This window comes from Bombina bombina, chromosome 1 (genome assembly GCF_027579735.1).
Source record: "Bombina bombina isolate aBomBom1 chromosome 1, aBomBom1.pri, whole genome shotgun sequence".
In the NCBI taxonomy this organism is placed as follows: Eukaryota; Metazoa; Chordata; class Amphibia; order Anura; family Bombinatoridae; genus Bombina; species Bombina bombina.
The window spans coordinates 495,825,580-495,852,367 of record NC_069499.1 but is presented as its reverse complement, the minus strand read 5'-3'; the positions used below and the strand labels follow the sequence as shown (position 1 = coordinate 495,852,367).

The 26,788-nt window shown below is 39.1% G+C and overlaps 1 protein-coding gene across 4 annotated transcripts in view; it reads left to right on the top strand.

The window, feature by feature from the left end:
• Positions 1-26,788, top strand: part of SLC39A10 (solute carrier family 39 member 10) — a 237,460-nt gene that overhangs the window by 194,295 nt on the left and 16,377 nt on the right. For all 4 annotated transcript variants that reach the window (XM_053698576.1, XM_053698574.1, XM_053698575.1 and 1 more), the window contains exons 6-8: positions 2,749-2,872; positions 4,634-4,987; positions 18,103-18,183. In XM_053698576.1, coding sequence (XP_053554551.1) covers positions 2,749-2,872; positions 4,634-4,987; positions 18,103-18,183 — 559 coding nt within the window. The remainder of the gene's footprint in view (positions 1-2,748; positions 2,873-4,633; positions 4,988-18,102; positions 18,184-26,788) is intronic.

Here is a 26,788-nt window from a genome sequence, read left to right as displayed (position 1 = left end):
AAGTTATGCAGGGTCAGGTCTGGTCTGGTCAGTACCTGGACGGGAAACTGCCTGGGAAAACCAGGTGCGGTATGCTTGGACCTTATTTGATTCTTTATCTAGGAGATGTCTTTCAGAGGTCAGAAAATCAAGGATTTATTCCTTTTCCCCACTCTGCAATCTTCTGTTCGGCCAACAGTAAGCTCTAGAGGCCGGTGGATAGCTTAGCCATCTTGCAACCAGGTGGTTGGGAGTTTGGATTTAGCTTCACTTTTCTGTGACCCTGTGTATGGAGGGAATTGGTCTGATGGTATTCCATGGACATCATTCCTTTTGCTATTTTCCATGACATGGAGAACTTTCGGATCTGTCTTAAAGGATAGATTTAGATCAGATGACGAGACTTTCTTCCATAGTAATTTTTCAGGAGTATCTATTTCCGGGCGCGTGCTTCTGGAGATATTCCTGGGTGATGTGACCACGGATGCCAACCTGCTTGGCTGGTAAGCTGTCTGGGTCTTGTTTAAGGATTATGGACTTGGAAATGTCTGCTCTCCTCTCTAAACATCTTGGAGTTGAGAGCAATTCGCAAAGCTCTGATGACTTGACCTCAGTCATCCCTAGCTTTGTTCCAGTCGGACAATATCAATTCCAGGGTTTATATCAACCATTAGGGAGGAACTAGGGGTTCCTTAGCCATGTAGGAGGTGACTTGGATTTTTCAGTGGGAGGAAGTTCACATTTGCTGTCGGTCATCCACTTTCCAGGGGTGGACAATTGGGAGTCTGACTTCTAAACACACAATTTATCCCGAGGAGTGAGCATTTCCATTCGGAAGTGTTCTCTAGGTAGACCCTCACATGGGGGGGTTTCAGGAGTTGGTTTCTATGGGCGTTTCGACAGAACACCAAGTTTCAAAGGTACGGTTTATGGTTGTGTTCTGCAGACCGTCCTGATAGATGTTCTGACGTTTTCTTTGTTTTTAGTCTTGCATACCTTTTTTTCCTCTGTTCGCTTTCCATGAGTCATTATTTGTATTTTCAGGTGAGAGCGGAGATGTTGGTTTTTTTTTTTTTTTTTTTTTTTTTTTTTTTAGCCCCTGCGTGGCCTCGCAGGATCTGGTATGCAGACCTAGTGGAAATGTCTCTCCACCTTGGAGACTACCTCTGAGGAAGGACTTCTGATTCTTGGTCTTTTCCTTTTATCTAAATCTCTGAAGCTGACTGCTTGAAGATTGGATGCTTAGCTTTGTCTAAGCGGGGGTTTCTACATTTTTTATCCTTTCTCCAGGGGGGGTTTCTACATTTTTTTTATCCTTTCTCCAGGGTGGTCTGGAGAAGGGTTTGTCGGTACCCTAAAGGGTCAGTTTTCTGCATTGTCTTTTTTGCTACATACGCATCTGGTGGATGTGCCAGATGTGCATTCTTTTTGTCAGGCACTGGTCTACATCAGACCTGTGTTTAAGTCAGTTGCTCCCCCTTAGGGTTTTTTTTCTTGTTCTTAAAGCTTTGCAGTAGGCTCTGTTTGAGCCTTTACTTTCCATAGATATTAAGTTATCTTGGAAGGTTTTGTTTCTCATTGCTATCTTTTCTGCTTGGAGAGTATCGGAGCTCTGTTTTGCAGTGTGATTCGCCTTATCTTATCTTTTATGCAGTTTAGGTAGTTATTCGTTCTAGTTAGGTTTTTTTCCTAAGTGGTTTCGAATAGATATATTTATCAGAAAATAGTTGTTCCTTCTGTGTCATTATTTATCTTCTCATAAGGAACATTTGTTGCACAACTTTGATGTTGTGCGTGCTTTTATTTTCTATCTACAAGCGACTAAGGATTGTCGCCAGTTTGCTGTTTGTTTCTCTGGGAAACGAAGGTCAGAAAGCTCCAGCTACTTTCTCTTTGGTTGAGTAGTATAATGCGTTTGGTTTATGAGACTGCTGGACAGCAGCCTCCTGAGAGAATTTCAGCTCATTTCATTAGGGCTGTCCCTTCTTGGGCTTTAAAGAAGGAAGTTTTTGTAGAACAGTTTTGCAAGGCTGCAACTTGGTCCTCTCTGCATACTTTTTCCAAATTTTATATTTTTGTCTTAGCTGAGGCTTCTTTTGGGAGAGATCTTCATGCAGTGGTGCTTTCTGTTTAGGTTACCTGTCTTGTCCCTCCCTAATCATCTGTGTCCTCTAGCTTGGGTATTGGTTCCCACTAGTAATTGATGATTCCGTGGACTCGCCATATCTTAGGAAAGAAAACGTAATTTATGCTTAGCTGATAAATTTATTTCCAGATATGGTGAGTCCTTGGCAGACCCTTTATTTTAAGACTGTTATTTTTAACTAAAACCTCAGGCACCTCTACACCGTTATCTTCTTTTTCCATTTTCCCTCGACTGAATGACTGGAGGTTATGGGTAAAGTGAAATATATAGCAGCTCTGCTGTGGTGCTCTTTGCCTCCTCCTGCTGGCCAGGAGTAATATTCCCACTAGTAATTGATGATTCCGTGGACTCACCTTAATAAATTTATCATGTAAGCATAAATGATGTTTTTTGTGTTCACTTACACAACACATTTATTTGTATTTAATATCTCATGCTTGTTCATTAACAAACTATCTGATAATGGACAATAGAAGCATCTACAAAATGTTTTCAAAATCATAGTCTAAAAAAATATTTTATAAAAAATTAATCCATGCTACATTTAAAATAAAGAATGCAATGACAGATTCCTTCTCTGGCTCAGTGTATTTTAGGTAATAAGCATTTTTTATCTTGTTTAGGGGAAGCAGAAGTGGCTGAAGAGAAAACAGAAAGTTGATGAGTCTTCAGTTGGTAGAAAATTATCTGATCACAAACTAAATCGAAGGTCCGATGCAGAATGGTTACAGCTAAAACCTGTAGCAGGTGAGCACTGCAATTCATTCGCTGTTGTATGAAATGTTGCATTTTGCGTGTACAATTAAGGGATGGATCTGAAGGTGGGCAGAATACTTAACCCATAGTCCTCAGGCACTTTGGCTGTCAAGCAAATACATATTTGTTATGCATAATGGGATACCATATACTCATATAGTGGGGTCTTGCAAAACCTACATATTTGTTTTATGTGTATCATTCTTTAGACTTGAGACAGCAGTTACATGTTTGTTTATGAGGTGTCTGAGTGGTTGGTGGAATACTGTGCTACATTTTTTGTTTCAAGAGTTTATAAGAGTTAACATCCTTTGTATAGTGGGGGGTGATGGAAGGGCTACCCCACTCCGTGATTTGTTTTATTTTTTCCCCCCACGATATAGCTATGGTTCTGTCATGTTGATCACACCTATAGCCATCTCCAAAAGTGAAGCCACTATCCTCATGTGCATTCAATACATTAGGTAGGGGATTTCCATAAATAATGCAATCACCTTCTGATGAAAAGGACATTGATCACTTGTGCGTTAGAGGCGTATGTGAAACCTCATCAAAATAAGGATTTCCCCTCTTTTTTAAAATGAGCTACTACATTTTCCTTGATGGAAGGCAGAGGGTAGATATAGAGTCTATTATTTCCTACCCACTATAACAAATTCCCTGGTGTACAGTAGGGATAGGGGGTCACAATCTCAAATGATTATAATCTGCATTCTCTAATCCCCAGTCTACAATCTGAAGGTCAAATAATGAGTTACAAGGAGTAAATTGTGACATTGTCTGAAGGTTGACAATAGCCAGTTTAAATGGTTAAAATCCCAGGGAAACTTTACAATATATCCAAATGACAGAAAATATCAGTTAGCTACAAATTGCATACTAAGAGTTCTACACTTTCAGGAAAAAAAGATGCTGCCGCACTGGGCATAATGTGTCGATGATAGACACATAATAAAGCATCTAAAGATTTATATTTAAAAAATATTTTTGCTGTTGTGAAGTAGAAGGGTCTAGGAGTAGGAACAGCCTAGCTACGTAGTGTGGTAGCACTTAACAGCCCCACTGTGAATTTGCATGGTCTAAAACGCGTATAAATCGCCTACTATCTGTTGTGTCGCTCGCTACAGAATTCAGAGCTGCCTTTTGGAAGCAACATTGTGCTCCATTAAAAAAGGGTTTCCATGATCAAGCAGCTGTACACAAGCCTCACATCGTCTTCTTGAGTGGTGTAAAGAACACCGCCAACTGGGTGCTTCCAATTCTGTGACAACAGTTTTTTGGGGAATCATTTTTATATTAATATATTTTTAATAAAAAAATAAAAACAATAAAAGAGAGCCATCTTGAAAAATGCTTATATTAAAATAAATGTTAAATTATTAAAATAAAGGTAGAGCTTTTTTCTTTTAGAATTTACTTTTCTAACCGAAACTAATAAAATGCTTCCAAAACACGTGCAACATTTTTAAACAATATGTTGGCATTTGTACAATGTATAGCATGAGAAGTGACAAAGTTTAATATTAGGGAAAAATAAAACCAAATTTATTATATGTAAAATAAACTGATACTGAAAACTTCAGAATATATACAGCTGTGAACTTCAAAATAAATAGCCAAAAAAATAGCAAATGTTCTTCACTGAACCACCAAAAAAGTATAAAAGGTGTGGGGTGCAAGACATGCAGTGAGATGTTAAAACATGATTTATTTTTTTGTTCTGCTACATAACTTTTTTTTTATTATTATAAGGAACCATAGATGGCGTAACCTCTGAAGGTCAAAGACTTGATGAAACAGAAATGACATATGTTGAAAGTTTTCAGCAGACTCCAATGAAGGTTTTTGTTCCCGTTGATGAAGAAATGCCTCATATTAATAAAGATGGATCATCATTTGATGATCACAGTCTTGAGGATTTACCATACGAAAATAATCATGAAAAGACAGACATTCAAAAGAAACACAATCACAGTAAACATTCTCACCATTCACATGGGCATTGTCATTCTGGGAAGGATATGAAGGATACTGGTATTGCCAATATAGCATGGATGGTGATTATGGGAGATGGCATGCACAACTTCAGTGATGGCTTAGCAATCGGTAAGCAATTTAAATTCATTTGGCCCTTCCTGCTAATGCTTATTGGCTGTTTTGGACAACTCCCAGAGCTCTATAGATGGAGAGGGACACACCTCTGCAAATAAACTTGCATTAAAAATTCAAAATGTCATTAATAAAAACCCAAATGAAAAATAATTTAATGTATCTAGCTTTTATTTTTAAACTTGTTCCTAGTTATTTGTAGTATCAACTTTGAATTGACCCTATGAAGTAAAAGTGATTTTAAATATGACAGCTGTATTTTCAGCAATGAGACAGCTCTGCATTTTCAAAGGAAAAACAAATGTGAGTATTCATATGTCAGGTTACAGAGGGATAAATTAAAAGGATATGAAACCCAAATGTTGTTTATTTTTGTGTGTGATTCGGACAGAGAATACAATTGTAAAAAAAAAAACTTTCCAATTGACTTTTCTAAATAAAAATATAGAGTCCACACCTGCATTCATTACTTTTGGGAATTCAGAACCTGGCAAAAACACCGCAGCCAAAGGCTTTAAAACTCCTTCCACTTCCCTCATCCCCCCCCCCCCAGTCATTCTTTGCCTTTCGTCCCAGGAGGTGTGACAGAGAAGTGTCAGAAGTTTTCAATAGTCTCTTATGGAGGGTAGTACTCTTCGGCATGGGACTGGAGTTTTAAGTAGTCCTGTCAGCCTCTCAGTGAGAGCATGGGTAAAAGTTAGAGTCCGGAGATGCAGGGAGAGTCTTTCTGCGAAACCATCCCGACTCATATTAACCGCTCCACAAGCAATCAGCGTTGACAAGTTTCGCTGCCTGCTTTTTTCTCTCAAGTCCATGTCAGAAGCGACACTACTATCTGTCACACTTGAAGGGCCGTGTTCCTGTTCCACGGCATAGATTCCAGTAAGATTGTTTCATTTTACTTTCATCATGGATGTATTGTAATTTCAACTGTTTTTTCCGAGAGGGGCTACAAACTTTCGGGGATAACTTTAACATAGGGTCTCAGTGAGGCTCCTTTCTTTCATGTAATTAGCAAGAGTCCATGAGCTAGTGACGTATGGGATATACATTCCTACCAGGAGGGGCAAAGTTTCCCAAACCTTAAAATGCCTATAAATACACCCCTCACCACACCCACAATTCAGTTTTACAAACTTTGCCTCCCGTGGAGGTGGTGAAGTAAGTTTGTGCTAGATTCTACGTTTATATGCGCTTCACAGCAGACTGGAGCCCGGTTTTCCTCTGAGTGCAGTGAATGTCAGAGGGATGTGAAGAGAGTATTGCCTATTTGAATTCAATGGTCTCCTTCTACGGGATCTATTTCATAGGTTCTCTGTTATCGGTCGTAGAGATTCATCTCTTACCTCCCTTTTCAGATTGACGATATACTCTTATATACCATTACCTCTACTGATTCTCGTTTCAGTACTGGTTTGGCTATCTGCTATATGTAGATGAGTGTCCTGGGGTAAGTAAGTCTTATTTTTTGTGACACTCTAAGCTATGGTTGGGCACTTTATACGTAAAGTTCTAAATATATGTCTTTAAACTTATATTTGCCATGATTCAGGATAATCAGTATTCCTTCTTTCAGACTGTCAGTTTCATTATTTGGGAAAATGCATATGAATAAAATATTTTTTCTTACCTTTAAGAAATTTTCTAATTGACTTTTTTCCTTGCGGGCTGTTAGGCTCGCGGGGGCAGAAAATGCTTCAATTTATTGCGCCATTTTTGGCGCAAAATTTTGTCATTTCCGGCACCATAGTTGATGCCGGAAGTTTACACGTGGTTGCGTCATTTTTGACGCGTGTGTTACAGACGTTTTTTTGCGCCAAAAAGTGTGGGCGTCATACTTGGCGCCAAAATATGTGGGCGCCATACTTGGCTCCACTTTTTTTTCACATTATTTGTCTCACTTTTTTGTTGCTTCTGGTTGCTAGAGGCTTGTTTGTTTTGCATTTTTCCCCATTCCTGAAACTGTCATTTAAGGAATTTGATAATTTTGCTTTATATGTTTTTTTTTTCTATTACATATTGCAAGATTTTCCATAAATTATTCCTGGATCAGAACATACTGAGGGATTCCTGTTGACTAAGAAGTCCTACCAATGCTAAGTTCATTTATTTTAAATGTTATGAATCTTTATCTTTAGCTATGGTTTGTAATAAGTTATTATGATAAACTTTTACATGCAGAATCCATTAGTATTTATGCTTTATGTATTGCTTTTCTTTTTACATCTTATGTACAAGATATACTTAGAAAATTTATAAGAATATTTTTCTGATTCTAGGTTAAGGCTTTGTCTGACTTTGCGCCTTCTATTAAAAAATTTTTAGGTCTTTTTCAAACTTCTTTTTTATGAAGTTTCAAATGACCAACAACATACTGAATTATCCTTCTCTGATGATGTTTTCTCTTTCAGAACTTTTCTTCATCAGATATTGACACTAACAAATCTACTTTTTTATTTTTTATTAGAGTACATTTGTTTTTTGTTGAAAAGGTGTTGATTATTTTTGAATATTGAGGTAACTAGTTCATTTTCAAAACTAGCTAACATTTTATTTCTGCTTATTTTATCTTCTGTGTCTTCAGAGGTTTTTTTCCATTCCTTCATACTAGGGAATGGAATAGGCTGACAATTTTCTTCAAAGGTTTTAAATTATATTCTTTGCCGGCAGTTAAATTCAATTTTGAGGGCTCTCCAATTTAATGGGGCTATCTCTACTCCTGCTTAATTATGCTATTGTTTCTATAGCAAAGTAGTATTTATTTTCTTTTTAAATGGTTGTATCCTATTTAAGGAAAAAAATTTATTTTCAGGTACTTTTCTTGGACCTGTAATTTATTTGGATGATGTTGCTTTTGCTCCATTTTTTCTGTTTACTTTAAAGATCAAGTATCAGATTATGTATTATTTAGCATTGTTAAGGGACAGTCTACTGCTCATTTGAGGTTCAGACTGGGTGCTGTTGCATTTGTCTTGTTGTCTTGCATTTTTGTTTATGCAAGTCCGGTGTGTTCTGGTCCCTTAACTGGATTAACATGCTAATAATTTTATTTGTTTCTTCATTTTTATTGAATATTTTCACAAATGAGGTTTAATCTATGTCTTTAGCTGTTTTTAGCTAGAAGAAATTTTGTGATTTCTAAAAAATCCTTATTTCTTTTTTTCCAAGATAATCAATTATTTGATTCATATTGGATTCAATTCTTAACTGTTTCTCTGGGCTTCAAGATTAAGTTCTTAGACTAAAACTTTAAGCTTATTTTAGTTTGGTTGTTCTTACTAAAGAACAAAATTCTAAATTCTTACCCAAGTAACATGTTTTTATTTAGAAGTTTTTTTGGTTCTATTGGGTCCAAAATTCTTAGATTTTGGGTACAAAATAAAATTTGAAGTAAAACAGTCTGTGAGAAGTCTTTTTCTCTCTATTATATTCCAGCTATTCCAGTAAGGCTAACACTTTCCTTAAGGTGTTTTCAGTCCCATATATTTTGGGTAATGTTGAAGTGCGGTTGATCACCTGTTGAGGATCAAGCGCTGCTCAGATCTGGAATCTTCTGGGGTATTTATTCCAGTTCCATTTTTAGGATCTGGGTTTTGGGGTTTTATTCAAACTATTCATTGTTCCAAAGATAGAAAATCTTTTTATTATATAAATGTACCATCTTTTAGATTGGTATTTATATGGTCTATTGTGACTTTTTTTTGGTCAGTGATAGCATTATTTGTTTTCATTAGATACAATAGATGCATATCTTCATTTCTGTTTTCATTCAGATTATTTTTATTTTCTGAGAATCTCATATGATTCAATTTTGTTTTTTCCAGACATGGTTAGAGGATCTTTTTATCAAAAGCTCTTGATTCCTCACACAAGGGTCACCTTTTTTAGGTTTCCAGATAGATTGTGTCACTGTCTTTGTCTCTAACAGATAAGTGATTTTTTTCTTATTGGGTTCTGTCTGTCGGTACCTTCAGTCTCTATTATTTCCTTCAGTTGCTATATATGCATGGAAATTTAGGTCTTATGGCTGCAGCATTGGATTCATTTTCCTTTGCTCATTCTCATAGAAAACCTTTCCAGTTTTTTATGCTGCATAATGGTGCAGGGATTCTAGGATTTCACTTTTTAAATCTTCGAATTCTATGTTTATCTATCTTTGATTCGGTGGTTAAGATCACCATCATTTAGTTCTACAGGTCTCTTCGATTCTTTCAACCTGGACCATGATCTCTATAGATGCGAGTCTTTTAGGTTGGGAGGCTGTCTGAGGTTCTCTGTCAGCACAAGGGGTTTGGAAATCTCAGGAGGCGAGATTACCATTTGATATTTCTTTCATGTAATTAGCAAGAGTCCATGAGCTAGTGACGTATGGGATATACATTCCTACCAGGAGGGGCAAAGTTTCCCAAACCTTAAAATGCCTGTAAATTCACCCCTCACCACACCCACAAATCAGTTTTACAAACTTTGCCTCCCATGGAGGTGGTGAAGTAAGTTTGTGCTAGATTCTTCGTTGATATGCGCTTCGCAGCAGGCTGGAGCCCGGTTTTCCTCTGTGTGCAGTGAATGTCAGAGGGATGTGAAGAGAGTATTGCCTATTTGAATTCAATGATCTCCTTCTACGGGGTCTATTTCATAGGTTCTCTGTTATCGGTCGTAGAGATTCATCTCTTACCTCCCTTTTCAGATCGACGATATACTCTTATATATACCATTACCTCTACTGATTCTCGTTTCAGTACTGGTTTGGCTTTCTACTACATGTAGATGAGTGTCCTGGGGTAAGTAAGTCTTATTTTTGTGACACTCTAAGCTATGGTTGGGCACTTTTATATAAAGTTCTAAATATGTGTTTAAACATTTATTTGCCTTGATTCAGGATGTTCAACATTCCTTATTTCAGACAGTCAGTTTCATTATTTGGGATAATGCATTTGAATAATCAATTTTTTCTTACCTTAAAAATTTGACTTTTTCTCCTGTGGGCTGTTAGGCTCGCGGGGGCTGAAAATGCTTCATTTTATTGCGTCATTCTTGGCGCAGACTTTTTTGGCGCAAAAATTTTCATGTTATTTCCGGCGTTTTTGCGGCAAAAATGTCGGCGTTACTGGATGTGGCGTCATTTTTGGCGCTTAAAGCATTTAGGCGCCAAATAATGTGGGCGTCTTTTTGGCGCTAAAAAATATGGGCGTCATTATCGTCTCCACATTATTTAAGTCTCATTGTTTATTTGCTTCTGGTTGCTAGAAGCTTCTTCATTGGCATTTTTTCCCATTCCTGAAACTGTCTTTTAAGGAATTTGATCAATTTTGCTTTATATGTTGTTTTTTCTATTACATATTGCAAGATGTCTCAGATTGACCCTGAATCAGAAGATACTTCTGGAAAATTGCTGCCTGATGCTGGATCTACCAAAGTTAAGTGTATTTGTTGTAAACTTGTGGTATCTGTTCCTCCGGCTGTTGTTTGTAATGATTGTCATGACAAACTTGTTAATGCAGATATTTCCTTTAGTAATGTTCCATTACCTGTTGCTGTTCCATCAACATCTAATATTCAGGGTGTTCCTGTTAACATAAGAGATTTTGTTTCTAAATCTATTAAGAAGGCTATGTCTGTTATTCCTCCTTCTAGTAAACGTAAAAGGTCTTTTAAAACTTCTCTTTTTTCAGATGAATTTTTAAATGAACATCATCATTCTGATAATGATTCCTCTGGTTCAGAGGATTCTGTTTCAGAGGTTGATACTGATAAAACTTCATATTTATTCAAAATGGAATTTATTCGTTCTTTGCTTAAAGAAGTTTTAATTGCATTAGAAATAGAGGAGTCTGGTCCTCCTGATACTAAATCTAAACGTTTGAATACGGTTTTTAAATCTCCTGTAGTTATTCCAGAGGTTTTTCCTGTCCCTGATGCTATTTCTGAAGTAATTTCCAGGGAATGGAATAATTTGGGTAATTCTTTTACTCCTTCAAAACGGTTTAAGCAATTATATCCTGTGCCATCTGACAGATTAGAGTTTTGGGACAAAATCCCTAAGGTTGATGGGGCTATCTCTACTCTTGCTAAACGTACTACTATTCTTACGGCAGATAGTACTTCCTTTAAGGATCCTTTAGATAGGAAAATTGAATCCTTTCTAAGAAAAGCTTACTTATGTTAAGGTAATCTTCTTAGACCTGCTATATCTTTAGCGGATGTTGCTGCAGCTTCGACTTTCTGGTTGGAAGCTTTAGCGCAACAAGTAACAGATCATAATTCCCATAGCATTGTTAATCTTCTTCAACATGCTAATAATTTTATTTGTGATGCCATCTTTGATATCATTAGGGTTGATGTCAGGTATATGTCTTTAGCTATTTTAGCTAGAAGAGCTTTATGGCTTAAAACTTGGAATGCTGATATGTCTTCTAAGTCAACTTTGCTTTCCCTTTCTTTCCAGGGTAATAAATTATTTGGTTCACAGTTGGATTCTATTATTTCAACTGTTACTGGGGGGAAAGGAACTTTTTTACCACAGGATAAAAAATCTAAAGGTAAATTTAGGTCTACTAATAGTTTTCGTTCTTTTCGTCACAATAAGGAACAAAAGCCTGATCCTTCCCCTACAGGAGCGGTATCAGTTTGGAAACCATCTCCAGTCTGGAATAAATCCAAGCCTTTTAGAAAGCCAAAGCCAGCTCCCAAGTCAACATGAAGGTGCGGCCCTCATTCCAGCTCAGCTGGTAGGGGGCAGATTACGGTTTTTCAAAGAAATTTGGATCAATTCGATTCACAATCTTTGGATTCAGAACATTGTTTCACAAGGGTACAGAATAGGCTTCAAGATAAGGCCTCCTGCAAGAAGGTTTTTTCTTTCCCGTGTCCCAGTAAATCCAGTGAAGGCTCTAGCATTTCTGAAATGTGTTGCAGATCTAGAGTTGGCTGGAGTAATTATGCCAGTTCCAGTTCTGGAACAGGGGCTGGGGTTTTACTCAAATCTCTTCATTGTACCAAAGAAGGAGAATTCCTTCAGACCAGTTCTGGATTTAAAAATATTGAATAGTTATGTAAGGATACCAACATTCAAAATGGTAACTATAAGGACTATTCTGCCTTTTGTTCAGCAAGGGCATTACACTGTGTGCAGAATTATTAGGCAAATTAGTATTTTGACCACATCATCCTCTTTATGCATGTTGTCTTACTCCAAGCTGTATAGGCTCGAAAGCCTACTACCAATTAAGCATATTAGGTGATGTGCATCTCTGTAATGAGAAGGGGTGTGGTCTAATGACATCAACACCCTATATCAGGTGTGCATAATTATTAGGCAACTTCCTTTCCTTTGGCAAAATGGGTCAAAAGAAGGACTTTACAGGCTCAGAAAAGTCAAAAATGAGATATCTTGCAGAGGGATGCAGCACTCTTAAAATTGCAAAGCTTCTGAAGAGTGATCATCGAACAATCAAGCGTTTCATTCAAAATAGTCAACAGGGTCGCAAGAAGCGTGTGGAAAAACCAAGGCGCAAAATAACTGCCCATGAACTGAGAAAAGTCAAGCGTGCAGCTGCCAAGATGCCACTTGCCACCAGTTTGGCCATATTTCAGAGCTGCAACATCACTGGAGTGCCCAAAAGCACAAGGTGTGCAATACTCAGACACATGGCCAAGGTAAGAAAGGCTGAAAGACGACCACCACTGGACAAGACACACAAGCTGAAATGTCAAGACTGGGCCAAGAAATATCTCAAGACTGATTTTTCTAAGGTTTTATGGACTGATGAAATGAGAGTGAGTCTTGATGGGCCAGATGGATGGGCCCGTGGCTGGATTGGTAAAGGGCAGAGAGCTCCAGTCTGACTCAGACGCCAGCAAGGTGGAGGTGGAGTACTGGTTTGGGCTGGTATCATCAAAGATGAGCTTGTGGGGCCTTTTCGGGTTGAGGATGGAGTCAAGCTCAACTCCCAGTCCTACTGCCAGTTTCTGGAAGACACCTTCTTCAAGCAGTGGTACAGGAAGAAGTCTGCATCCTTCAAGAAAAACATGATTTTCATGCAGGACAATGCTCCATCACACGTGTCCAAGTACTCCACAGCGTGGCTGGCAAGAAAGGGTATAAAAGAAGAAAATCTAATGACATGGCCTCCTTGTTCACCTGATCTGAACCCCATTGAGAACCTGTGGTCCATCATCAAATGTGAGATTTACAAGGAGGGAAAACAGTACACCTCTCTGAACAGTGTCTGGGAGGCTGTGGTTGCTGCTGCACGCAATGTTGATGGTGAACAGATCAAAACACTGACAGAATCCATGGATGGCAGGCTTTTTGAGTGTCCTTGCAAAGAAAGGTGGCTATATTGGTCACTGATTTGTTTTTGTTTTGTTTTTGAATGTCTGAAATGTATATTTGTGAATGTTGAGATGTTATATTGGTTTCACTGGTAAAAATAAATAATTGAAATGGGTATATATTTGTTTTTTGTTAAGTTGCCTAATAATTATGCACAGTAATAGTCACCTGCACACACAGATATCCCCCTAAAATAGCTATAACTAAAAACAAACTAAAAACTACTTCCAAAACTATTCAGCTTTGATATTAATGAGTTTTTTGGGTTCATTGAGAACATGGTTGTTGTTCAATAATAAAATTAATCCTCAAAAATACAACTTGCCTAATAATTCTGCACTCCCTGTATATGTCCACAATAGATTTAGAGGATGCATATCTACATATTCCGATTCATCCAGATCACTATCAGTTTCTAAGATTTTCTTTCCTAGACAAGCATTACCAGTTTGTGGCTCTGCCGTTTGGCCTAGCAACAGCTCCAAGGATTTTTACAAAGGTTCTCGGTGCCCTTCTATCTGTAATCATAGAACAGGGTATTGTGGTATTTCCTTATTTGGACGATATCTTGGTACTTGCTCAGTCTTCACATTTAGCAGAATCTCATACGAATCGACTTGTATTGTTTCTTCGAGAACATGGTTGGAGGATCAATTTACCAAAGAGTTCATTGATTCCTCAGACAAGGGTAACCTTTTTAGGTTTCCAGATAGATTCAGTGTCCATGACTCTGTCTCTGACGGACAAGAGTCGTCTGAAATTGGTTTCAGCTTGTCGAAACCTTCAGTCTCAATCATTCCCTTCGGTAGCCTTATGCATGGAAATTCTAGGTCTTATGACTGCTGCATCGGACGCGATCCCCTTTGCTCGTTTTCACATGCGACCTCTTCAGCTCTGTATGCTGAACCAGTGGTGCAGGGATTATACAAAGATATCTCAATTAATATCTTTAAAACCGATTGTACGACACTCTCTGACATGGTGGACAGACCACCATCGTTTAGTTCAGGGGGCTTCTTTTGTTCTTCCGACCTGTACTGTGATTTCAACAGATGCAAGTCTGACAGGTTGGGGAGCTGTTTGGGGGTCTCTGACAGCACAAGGGGTTTGGGAATCTCAAGAGGCGAGATTACCAATCAACATTTTGGAACTCCATGCAATTTTCAGAGCTCTTCAGTCGTGGCCTCTTCTAAAGAGAGAGTCGTTCATTTGTTTTCAGACGGACAATGTCACAACCGTGGCATATGTCAATCATCAAGGAGTGACTCAGTCCTCTGGCTATGAAAGAAGTATCTCGGATACTGATATGGGCGGAATCCAGCTCCTGTCTAATTTCTGCGGTTCATATCCCAGGTATAGACAATTGGGAAGCGGATTATCTCAGTCGCCAAACGTTACATCCGGGCGAATGGTCTCTTCACCCAGAGGTATTTCTTCAGATTGTTCAAATGTGGGGACTTCCAGAAATAGATCTGATGGCTTCTCATCTAAACAAGAAACTTCCCAGGTATCTGTCCAGATCCAGGGATCCTCAGGCGGAAGCAGTGGATGCATTGTCACTTCCTTGGAAGTATCATCCTGCCTATATCTTTCCGCCTCTAGTTCTTCTTCCAAGAGTGATTTCCAAGATTCTAAAGGAGCGTTCGTTTGTTCTGCTGGTGGCTCCATCATGGCCTCACAGGTTTTGGTATGCGGATCTTGTCTGGATGGCTACTTGCCAACCGTGGACTCTTCCGTTAAGACCAGACCTTCTATCGCAAGGTCCTTTTTTCCATCAGGATCTCAAATCCTTAAATTTGAAGGTATGGAGATTGAACCCTTGATTCTCAGTCATAGAGGTTTCTCTGACTCCGTAATTAATACTATGTTACAGGCTCGTAAATCTGTATCTAGGAAGATATATTATCGAGTCTGGAAGACTTACATTTCTTGGTGTTCTTCTCATCATTTTTCTTGGCATTCTTTTAGAGTTCCTAGAATTTTACAGTTTCTTCAGGATGGTTTGGATAAAGGTTTGTCTGCAAGTTCCTTGAAAGACCAAATCTCTGCTCTTTCTGTTCTTTTTCACAGAAAGATTGCTAGTCTTCCTGATATTCATTGTTTTGTACAGGCTTTGGTTCGTATAAAACCTGTTAAGTCAATTTCTCCTCCTTGGAGTTTGAATTTGGTTCTGGGGGCTCTTTAAGCTCCTCCGTTTGAACCTATGCATTCGCTGGATATTAAATTACTTTCTTGGAAAGTTTTGTTTCTTTTGGCCATCTCTTCAGCTAGAAGAGTTTCTGAATTATCTGCTCTTTCTTGTGAGTCTCCTTTTCTGATTTTTCATCAGGATAAGGCTGTGTTGCGAACTTCATTTAAATTTTTACCTAAGGTTGTGAATTCTAACAACATTAGTAGAGAAATTGTGGTTCCTTCATTGTGTCCTAATCCTAAGAATTCTAAGGAAAGATCGTTGCATTCTTTGGATGTAGTTCGAGCTTTGAAATATTATGTTGAAGCTACTAAAGATTTCCGAAAGACTTCTAGTCTATTTGTTATCTTTTCTGGTTCTAGGAAAGGTCAGAAGGCTTCTGCCATTTCCTTGGCATCTTGGTTAAAGTCTTTGATTCATCATGCTTATGTTGAGTCGGGTAGAACTCCGCCTAAAAGGATTACAGCTCATTCGACTAGGTCAGTCTCTACTTCCTGGGCATTTAAGAATGAAGCTTCGGTTGATCAGATTTGCAAAGCAGCAACTTGGTCTTCTTTGCATACTTTTACTAAATTCTACTATTTTGATGTGTTTTCTTCTTCTGAAGCAGTTTTTGGTAGAAAAGTACTTAAGGCAGCTGTTTTATCCGCCAATCGGCAAGAACAACCCAGGTTGTTCACCAAAAATGGACCGGCATCTAAACTTACATTCTTGCATTTCAAATAAAGATAGCAAGAGAATGAAGAAAATTTGATAATAGGAGTAAATTAGAAAGTTGCTTAAAATGTCATGAATTCAGTGTCCCTTTAAGGATTCTAACAAAAAATTTAAAACATTTGCAAGCAGTTTTTTGTCAGAATATTCAGATAATCCCACTTTTTTTTTCCCTACAATCATGCATGCACCATCAGTTCCTAGTTTCATTACAGAATTTCCTTCTAAATAAATACAGGAGGAGCCCCCGGCTGCATTCATTACTTTTGGGAATACAGAATCTGGCCACAAGGAGGAGGCAAAGACACCCCAGCCAAAGGCTTAAATACCTCCCCCACTTCCCTCATCCCCCAGTCATTCTTTGCCTTTCTGCACAAGAGGATGGCAGAGAAGTGTCAAAGCTTCTGGTGTCAGCTAGCCTTCCAATGTTGAAGTTAATACTCTAGGGATTTGGGTTCTGTTGTTATCCAGTTGGGTTCTTTCTGAAACAGATCCTTTTTCTGACTTGAGGTCCTTTCTGACTTTCTGAGCGTACTCGGCTTTCTTCTATGTATCTTCCTATTTGGAAGTGTAGGTGTTGGGAGTCTTGGTGGTCTCGTAGACAGCGGGGCTTTAGTCTCCTCAGAGGTTTTCTTTTTTTGAGCTCCTTTTGGGACCAGTGATTTTCTGTGGTTTCTGGCGTGGGCTCTTATGGTCCTAAATGTTGGACGGTTACTTGATCCTCCTAAAAAATTTTTTGATTCTTTTGCAGTTTTCAGGAGATTGGGTTTTTTGTTCAGGCTGTGCTGCCCTCTTGTTAACACCCCCACCCCCGTTAGCATTCAGTGTCTTTTATAGCTTGGGTATTGTTTTCCCAAAAGTAATTAATGCAGCTGTGGACTCTCCCTGTATTTAGAAGGAAAACATAAATGACTTACCAGATCATTTTCTTTCCATCGATACAGGGAGAGTCCACAGCTTCCGCCCGTGCTCTCCGGTGGGCGGCCTATATTTAAGTTGTTTTCTTCTGGCACCTTATATACCCTGATATTTCTCCTACTATTCCTTGTTCCCTCGGCAGAATGACTGGGGGATGAGGGAAGTGGGGGAGGTATTTAAGTCTTTGGCTGGGGTGTCTTTGCCTCCTCCTGGTGGCCAGGTTCTGTATTCCCAAAAGTAATGAATGCAGCTGTGGACTCTCCCTGTATCAAAGGAAAGGAAATAATCTGGTAAATCATAATTTATGTTTGTGTTGAGCAATACAAATTAAACCACAATAATATTAAAATAGTCAACAAATCGTGTTAAAAAAATTAAATAAAACCAGAGAATGTCTTTCATTGCAATGAAGTGCTTGGAAATTATTTTTGCATTATACCCCTTATTTACTACCTAGTTTTAAAGGGACAAAGTCCAAATTAAACTTTCATGATTCAGATAGTGCATTTCATTTTAAACAACTTTACTGTTATCGTTACATTTGCTTTGTTCTCTTGGTATTCTTATTTGAAAACTAAACCTAGGTAGGCTCATATGCAAATTTCTAAGCCCTTGTTATCTGAATGAATTTGACAGTTTTTCACAGCTAGATGGCGTTAGTTCATGTGGGCCATATAGATAACATTGTGCTCATGCCCATGGAGTTGCTTATGAGATCACACTGATAAAATGAGTCTGTCAAAAGAAAAAGATAAGGAGCAGTCTGCAAAGGCTTAGATTCAGGTAATCGGAGGTAAAAAGTATATTAATATAACTGTTAATTTTAATTGGCAACTATATCATTTTGAATTTAAGTGAATGTTGATGCATTTACATTTTTAGTACCAATACTAAGATTGTACTTTATGTCTGAGTGTCTTTGTTCTACTTTTAATTTGTATCATTTCTTTTCAGGTGCAGCTTTTAGTGCTGGATTAACAGGTGGAATTAGTACCTCAGTAGCTGTATTCTGTCATGAGCTTCCTCATGAATTGGGTAAGTTATTCTGTGCAGCCATTTTTTTTTGTTTTTTATTAGGCTCAATGGATGTCTGTACTAAAAGATTCAATGTATAGGAAGTGTAACCTTCAAAAATATGAAAAAAGTATTAAAAAAATTCAGATTGAAAAGGCGTTTTGACACAATACGCTTTGCACTTCTTGTTAGCGCAAAGATCAGCATATACACTGATTGGTAATGCTGACTCAATGTATTTGCATAAGCGAACGTAGCATATCTCGCTTAGTCTATTTGGGTAGAAACCCCTATCTCCTCCCTTTCCATAAATATGTTCTTGCTTGGCTATGCTTAAACTGACCCCCGTCAGATTTCTGGTGGTCACTTGTACCTACCCAATTCATTAGTCATGTCCTGACCAAATACACATCCAATATGTTTCTACTTCAAAAGTAAAGAAATTGAATGGTTCATCCATGCATCACTCAGATGTGAAATGGTCTCTCTTAAGGGCCTGGTATTTAAAACCTTGCTGCTTAGGCAAGATTTTTTTAGAAGCCTCGTCAGTACAGCGAGGCCCTTAAATAAATTTAGAAACACAAATTTTATCTTGAGAAATGTTTGTTTCTTTGTAGGGTTATGTGTCTGTTCTGTAGACACGTTGTGATTTTTCCAGTTGCTTCAGTCCATGATTAAAACACAGCCAGAGCTGATCAACCCACGTTGTGTTGCAAACACAGATGGGTTCTTTATGGAGTCTATTATTTTTTTTTCTCCGCTTAGTTTTGGCATTCCTTCTGTTGATCATCATGTGCTGCCTGTGCAGTTGCAAATCTTCTTGCATTTGCAGTTTGTGATTTTGCTGACTTACTAGTACAATACTAAAATTACCTAATATATAATAAGGCCCTTAGCACAAAGGCTCTTGATGTATATAGCATTCTTGCTGTCATCCAATGACCCAACAAAGGTTTTAAAATTGTATGCTGTATCTGAAAAATGAAAGAAAAATGTTTGGTTTTGTGTCCCTTTAAGCATTAGACTGCCAAACTACATTAATTTTCCCTAAACTGTTTCATTCTGTAAATACTTCATTTTTATCAACACCTTCAACCAATCCTCATTATTGGATATTCCTTAATGCCATAATAGACATCCAAAACCTATGAATATGGTCAAAAACAGCTGGTGGAATAGTTAAATCTAACTTTTTTCATACTAATGTATATATTGTAGATAATTTAAGCTGATCAATGGCCTTTAAAATATCTGTAATCCATATAATATAGAATGAATTGAGGTTCCATACAGTATAGCTGTAATAAAGATAAATAATCCTTTTCTTCCTAAATGGAAAGAGTCCACAGCTGCATTCATTACTTGTGGGAAATAAGAACCTGGCCACCAGGAGGAGGCATAGATACCCCATCCAAAGGCTTAAATACTCCTCCCACTTCCCTCATCCCCCAGTCATTATTTGCCTTTTCGTCCCAGGAGGTTGGCAGAGAAGTGTCAGAAGTTTGTTTTGTCTCTTATGGAGGGTTAGTACTCTTCGACATGGGAAGGGAGCTTTAAGTAATCCTATCAGTCTCTGTGAGGGCCTGGATGAAAGTTAGAGTCCGGAGATGCAGGGAGAGTCTCTCTGCAAAACCATCCCGACTCATATTAACAGCTCCACAAGCAATCGGCGTTATCAAAATTCGCTTCGCTGCCTGCTTTCAAGTCCATGGTGGAGGCGCTGCTACTATTCGTCACACTTGAAGGGCCGTGTTCTTATTCCACGGCGTAGATTCTGGTAAGATAGTTTCATTTTACTTCATCAGAATGTACTCTAACTTATTATATTTTCCCGTAAGGAACTACCTTGCGGGACTTTATATTTATAGGGCCTCAGTGAGGCATCTTGGAATCGAGGGTTAATATCTCCCAAGGGGGTTTATTGAACAGGGTTTTTTTAATCATGTTTGTTATGTGATTCAATCTGCTTATGTGTAGTGTTAACTGGGCTCTTGGCTAGAACATATTAAGGCCTTTGGAAGTGACGCAACCTTATGGTTGGACGCGCTTATTTTTTTGGACTGTACGGTTTACCTTGTGAGTGGATGTGTTTACGTTCTGGTCTTCCATTTCCGCATTCCTGACCATGTGGCGACTGAAAAATTAGAGTCTGCTTGTGTCTGCTTCTAGGAGGTGGTGAGTGCCCCAGCCATTGTGGGTGTCAGGTGCCGTTTAAGTTTTTTCTTAGTACATATTCTTATAATCTCGATCTAGTTATGGAGGATTCTGATGCTGAGACTGTTCAAATTTCAGATTCTTCGACTTGTGAAGAATGCGAATTGGCCCCGTTAACACAGGTCAATCAGTTATGTTTGATATGCCGTATTAGAGCGCCCTGTTCCTCGAGCTTGGAGAATTGGGGGTCTGCTGAGCCATCCGCCTCTGGGGGTTCTGTCCTCCATGAGGCGAGTTCCCTACCGCTCCCTACTACTACACCACATGCGGGTAACTCAGATTATGTTTATCCCTCCTTACAAGGCGGCTTGTTTCCCCCCCCCCCCCCCTCATCCCGGGAGGTTGGCAGAGAAGTGTCAGAAGTTTGTTTTGTCTCTTATGGAGGGAAGTACTTTTCGACATGGGACGGGCCTCAGTGAGGCTCCTTTGGCATCTTGGAATCGAGGGTTAATATCTCACAAGGGGGTTTATTGAAAATGTGCGACAGCTCAGAGCCGTTGTTAGCTCTCAAAGGGTTAAATAGATTTAAATCAGTCTTACTCCAGTCTACTCCAGAATTTTTATTGCATATAAAGATAGATAATCCTTTTATTTCCTATTCCCCCGTTTTGCATAACCAGCACTGTTATATTAATACTTTTTACCTCTGATTACCTTGTATCTAAACCTCTGCAGACTTCCCCCTTATTACAGTTCTTTAGACAGACTTGCATTTTAGCCTATCGGTGCCCTCTCATAAGTAACTCCATGGGTGTGAGCACGTTATCTATATGTCACAAATGAACTAACACCCTCTAGCTGTGAAAAACTGTAAAATGTACTTAGATAAGAGGCAGACTTCACAGGCTTAGAAATTGGCATATGAGCCTACCTAGGTTTACTTTTAACTAAGAATACCATGAAAACAAAGCAAATTTGATGATAAAAGTGAATTGGAAAGTTATTTAAAATTGCATTCCCTATATGAATCATGAAAGTTTACTTTTGACTAGACTGTCCCTTTGATTCAAATCCACCTTGCTTTAAAGAATCGTGTTTGGAGACCATCTACACAAACACATAGAAAAAAGATGAACACATCACTCTCTGAAGGAGCTGCACCCTCCGGATAGCAGCTGTCTTTTCACTGGCTGTAATGTATACCGCACCAAGAACGCTCTGGTGCGTGTATCCTCATAAATGTCAAAGAGCAAATATCTAGACGGTAGGAGCACCAACTTCAAGGAAAAGCAGCAATCACGACTCAGTTCAAAGTTATAATCAATAGGGACCTGTTCAGCTTGTACCTACACTCCTCCCATCGTTGTCCAGCGATTTGTAAGTTTTAACTTTGTTACAATAAATTTGAAGTTTTATAACTTTGAACTGAGCCGTGATTGGTGCTTCTACCGTCTGGATATTTGCTCTTTGACATTTATAATAACTACTAGTATTTATATAGCGCCTTTCTCCCAGTGGGACTCAAACCGCTTTCCATCTTTATGGGAGGAGAGTCCACTGCTTCATTCATTACTTGTGTGCATTAAGAACCTGGCCACCAGGAGGAGGCAAAGACACCCCAGCCAAAGGCTTAAATACCTCCCCCACTCCCCTCATCCCCCAGTTATTCTTTGCCTTTCCTCACAGGAGGTTGGCAGGGAAGTGTCGGAAGATCAGAGTAGTCTCTTATGGAGGGTAGTACTCTTCGTAATGGGACTGGAGTTTTAGGTAGCCCTGTCAGCCTCTGAGTGAGAGCATGGGTGAATGTTAGAGTCCGTAGATGTAGGGAGAGTCTTTCTGCGAACCCATCCCGACTTGGCTTAACAGCTCCATTAGCAATCAGCGTTGATGAGTTTCACTGCTACTACTAATCTGTCACACTTAAAGCGCCGTGTTCCTGTTCCACGGCATTGATTCTGGCAAGATCGTTTTTATATATATATATATATATATATATATATATATATATATGTGATAACGCATGAAGACAGGGTCACAGTGTGGCTCCTTTTATCTTTATAGAATCTAGGGTAATATCCTTGAAAGGGGGCTATTGAACAGGGGGAAGTTTATTAGCATAATATTGTTTGTTGTGTTTTTACTGCATTTGTGTGAGATGAGGCTCTGTAAGTGTGGAACACAGTTCATAGCGAGGGATTGAGGCGGGCCTTTTTGGCGTTTTTTTTTCTCTCGAGTGCAGGGGCGGTCCTGCATGGCACTCCATGTGACCGGGTGTGGCCTCTGCAACTTCCTCTTTCTCGGCCTGTGTTCGGAGGAGACAAAAGCTGTTCTTGTAGACCGGGTCATAGGAGGTGGTGAGTGCCACGGCCATTGGAATATAAAGGTGCCATTTATATTTTGATCAAGTCCGCAATAAAGGCACAAGCTATGGAGGATTCTGATATGTTAGAGGATACTCCCTCTTTATCTAAACCCAATAACTGTGTATATTGTGAGGAGGTTCCAGTCGAGCCGCCTACGCAACTCTGTTCCACATGCTTTGACAATATTGCTATTTCCAAAAAGTATAAGGTATTTAGTACGACTGAGCCTCTGAGGGTTCTCCATCCCGTGAGGTTTGTTCCTTGCAATCATCTCCGATTACACAAGCAGTTCCCCAGGGCACTACTAATCCTCCTGCGGGAGGGGCCCTTTGGCCTCCAGACTTAGCCGATCAATTACAGATGGCGGTTTCTGCAGCCATTAATGCCATGCCTCGTCCTACTAAGCGCAAGCGGAAGGTACGGCATAGCTATCTGTCCCAGGGGTCGTCGACACCGTTGGATGTTTCTGACAGATTATCCGCTGAGGAGGACAACTCCGACTCATCGGAGGATGCCGCTTCTGAGTCGGAATCAGCTACGTCTAGACGTCCGTCCGCGAAGGAGCCTGATTTTAAATTTAAAATGGAGCATTTGCGATTTCTGCTGAAAGAGAATAGCCGCATTTGTGTGAGATGAGGCTCTTTAAGTGTGGAACACAGTTCATAGCGAGGGATTGAGGCGGGCCTTTTGGCGTTTTTTTCTCTCGAGTGCAGGGGCGGTACTGCATGGCACTCCATGTGACCGGGTGTGGCCTCTGCAACTTCCTCTTTCTCTGCCTGTGTTTGGAGGAGACAAAAGCTGTTCTTGTAGACCGGGTCATAGGAGGTGGTGAGTGCCACGGCTGACTGCGTGGAGATTGAGCGCCTAGTCTTAGCCAAGAGAGGATTTTCTGAAAAAGTGATTGACCCTCTCGTTCAGGCCAGGAAGCAGGTCACTCGTCGCATCTACCACAAGGTGTGGAGTACCTACTTGTCCTGGTGTAAGGAACGAGTATATCTCTGGCATAAGGTCAGGGTATCCAGGATCTTGGCTATTCTCCAGGACGGTCTGGATAAAGGTCTTGCCGCCAGTTCCCTAAGGGGACAGATTTCGGCTTTATCCGTACTGTTGCATAGGAAGCTTATGGAGCTTCCTGACATTCAGTCCTGTTCAGGCTCTGGTTAGGATCATACCTGTCTTCAGGGATTCGGCTCCTCCTTAGAGCTTAAACTTGGTTCTTAAGGTTTTGCAGAAGGCTCTGTTTGAGCCTATGCATGCTCTTGACATTAAGGCTCTTTCATAGAAAGTCCTGTTACTTTTGGCTATTTCATCAGCATGCAGAGTATCTGAGCTGGCGGCCTTGCAATGTGAGCCTCCCTATTTGGTTTTTCATGCCGATAAGGCTGTTCTGCACACTGGTTTTGGATTCCTTCTCAAAGTAGTGTCTCCATATAAGGTACTGATAGAAATAATTTACTTACATATGGTAGTTGTCACCCTAACAATGTATTAAAGGCCATTCCAAAAAGTCAATTCACAAGGGTGAAACGTATAGTCTCAAACAGCAGTAAGTGTAAATATAGATTGGAAGAAATGGCTAATAAATTTATTAATAGAAGTTACCCCCCAACATTGATTGCAGAACAGCTCATAGTGACTGACAGTGCACAAACTAAGAAAGAAAAATACCAGGAAGGAAATATATTTGTGACCCAGTTCAACAGACTGAGCCAAAAAATTACAGGTATATTAAAGAAACACTGGCACATTCTGAGGGAATGTAACCCACAAGTTAATTTAAAGGGACAGTCTACACCAGAATTTCTTTCATGTAATTAACAAGAGTCCATGAGCTAGTGACGTATGGGATATACATTCCTACCAGGAGGGGCAAAGTTTCCCAAACCTTAAAATGCCTATAAATACACCCCTCACCACACCCACAAATCAGTTTTACAAACTTTGCCTCCAAGGGAGGTGGTGAAGTAAGTTTGTGCTAGATTCTACGTTGATATGCGCTCCGCAGCAAGTTGGAGCCCGGTTTTCCTCTCAGCGTGCAGTGAATGTCAGAGGGATGTGAAGAGAGTATTGCCTATTGAATGCAGTGATCTCCTTCTACGGGGTCTATTTCATAAGGTTCTCTGTTATCGGTCGTAGAGATTCATCTCTTACCTCCCTTTTCAGATCGACGATATACTCTTATATTTACCATTTCCTCTACTGATTCTCGTTTCAGTACTGGTTTGGCTTTCTACAAACATGTAGATGAGTGTCCTGGGGTAAGTAAGTCTTATTTTCTGTGACACTCTAAGCTATGGTTGGGCACTTTATTTATAAAGTTCTAAATATATGTATTCAAACATTTATTTGCCTTGACTCAGAATGTTCAACTTTCCTTATTTTCAGACAGTCAGTTTCATATTTGGGATTATGCATTGAATTATCATATTTTTCTTACCTCAAAAATTTGACTTTTTTCCCTGTGGGCTGTTAGGCTCGCGGGGGCTGAAAATGCTTCATTTTATTGCGTCATTCTTGGCGCGGACTTTTTTGGCGCAAAAATTCTTTTCCGTTTCCGGCGTCATACGTGTCGCCGGAAGTTACGTCATTTTTTTGACGTTATTTTGCGCCAAAAATGTCGGCGTTCCGGATGTGGCGTCATTTTTGGCGCCAAAAGCATTTAGGCGCCAAATAATGTGGGCGTCTTATTTGGCGCTAAAAAATATGGGCGTCGCTTTTGTCTCCACATTATTTCAGTCTCATTTTTCATTTGCTTCTGGTTGCTAGAAGCTTGATATTTGGCATTCTTTCCCATTCCTGAAACTGTCTTATAAGGAATTTGATCTATTTTGCTTTATATGTTGTTTTTTCTCTTACATATTGCAAGATGTCTCACGTTGCATCTGAGCCAGAAGATACTACAGGAAAATCACTGCCTGCTGGATCTACCAAAGCTAAGTGTATCTGCTGTAAATTTTTGGTAGCTATTCCTCCAGCTGTTGTTTGTAATAATTGTCATGACAAACTTGTTAAAGCAGATAATATTTCCTTTAGTAATGTACCATTGCCTGTTGCAGTTCCCTCAACATCTAAGGTGCAGAATGTTCCTGATAACATAAGAGATTTTGTTTCTGAATCCATAAAGAAGGCTTTGTCTGTTATTTCTCCTTCTAGTAAACGTAAAAAGTCTTTTAAATCTTCTCTCTCTACAGATGAATTTTTAAATGAACACCATCATTCTGATTCTTTGGACTCTTCTGGTTCAGAGGATTCTATCTCAGAGATTGATGCTGATAAATCTTCATATTTATTTAAGATGGAATTTATTCGCTCTTTACTTAAAGAAGTACTAATTGCTTTAGAAATAGAGGATTCTAGTCCTCTTGATACTAATTCTATACGTTTGGATAAGGTTTTTAAAGCTCCTGCGGTTATTCCAGAAGTTTTTCCTGTTCCTAATGCTTTTTCTGCAGTGATTTCCAAAGAATGGGATAAATTGGGTAATTCATTTACTCCTTCTAAACGTTTTAAGCAATTATATCCTGTTCCGCCTGACAGATTAGAATTTTGGGACAAAATCCCTAAAGTTGATGGGGCTATTTCTACCCTTGCTAAACGTACTACCATTCCTACGTCAGATGGTACCTCGTTTAAGGATCCTTTAGATAGAAAAATTGAATCCTTTCTAAGAAAAGCTTATCTGTGTTCAGGTAATCTTCTTAGACCTGCTATATCATTGGCTGATGTTGCTGCAGCTTCAACTTTTTGGTTGGAAACCCTAGCGCAACAAGTAGCAAATCGTGATTCTCATGATATTATTATTCTTCTTCAGCATGCTAATAATTTTATCTGTGATGCCATTTTTGATATTATTAGAGTTGATGTTAGGTTTATGTCTCTAGCTATCTTAGCCAGAAGAGCTTTATGGCTTAAGACTTGGAATGCTGATATGGCTTCTAAATCAACTCTACTTTCCATTTCTTTCCAGGGAAACAAATTATTTGGTTCTCAGTTGGATTCTATTATTTCAACTGTTACTGGTGGGAAAGGAACTTTTTTACCACAGGATAAAAAATCTAAAGGTAAAAACAGGGCTAACAATCGTTTTCGTTCCTTTCGTTTCAACAAAG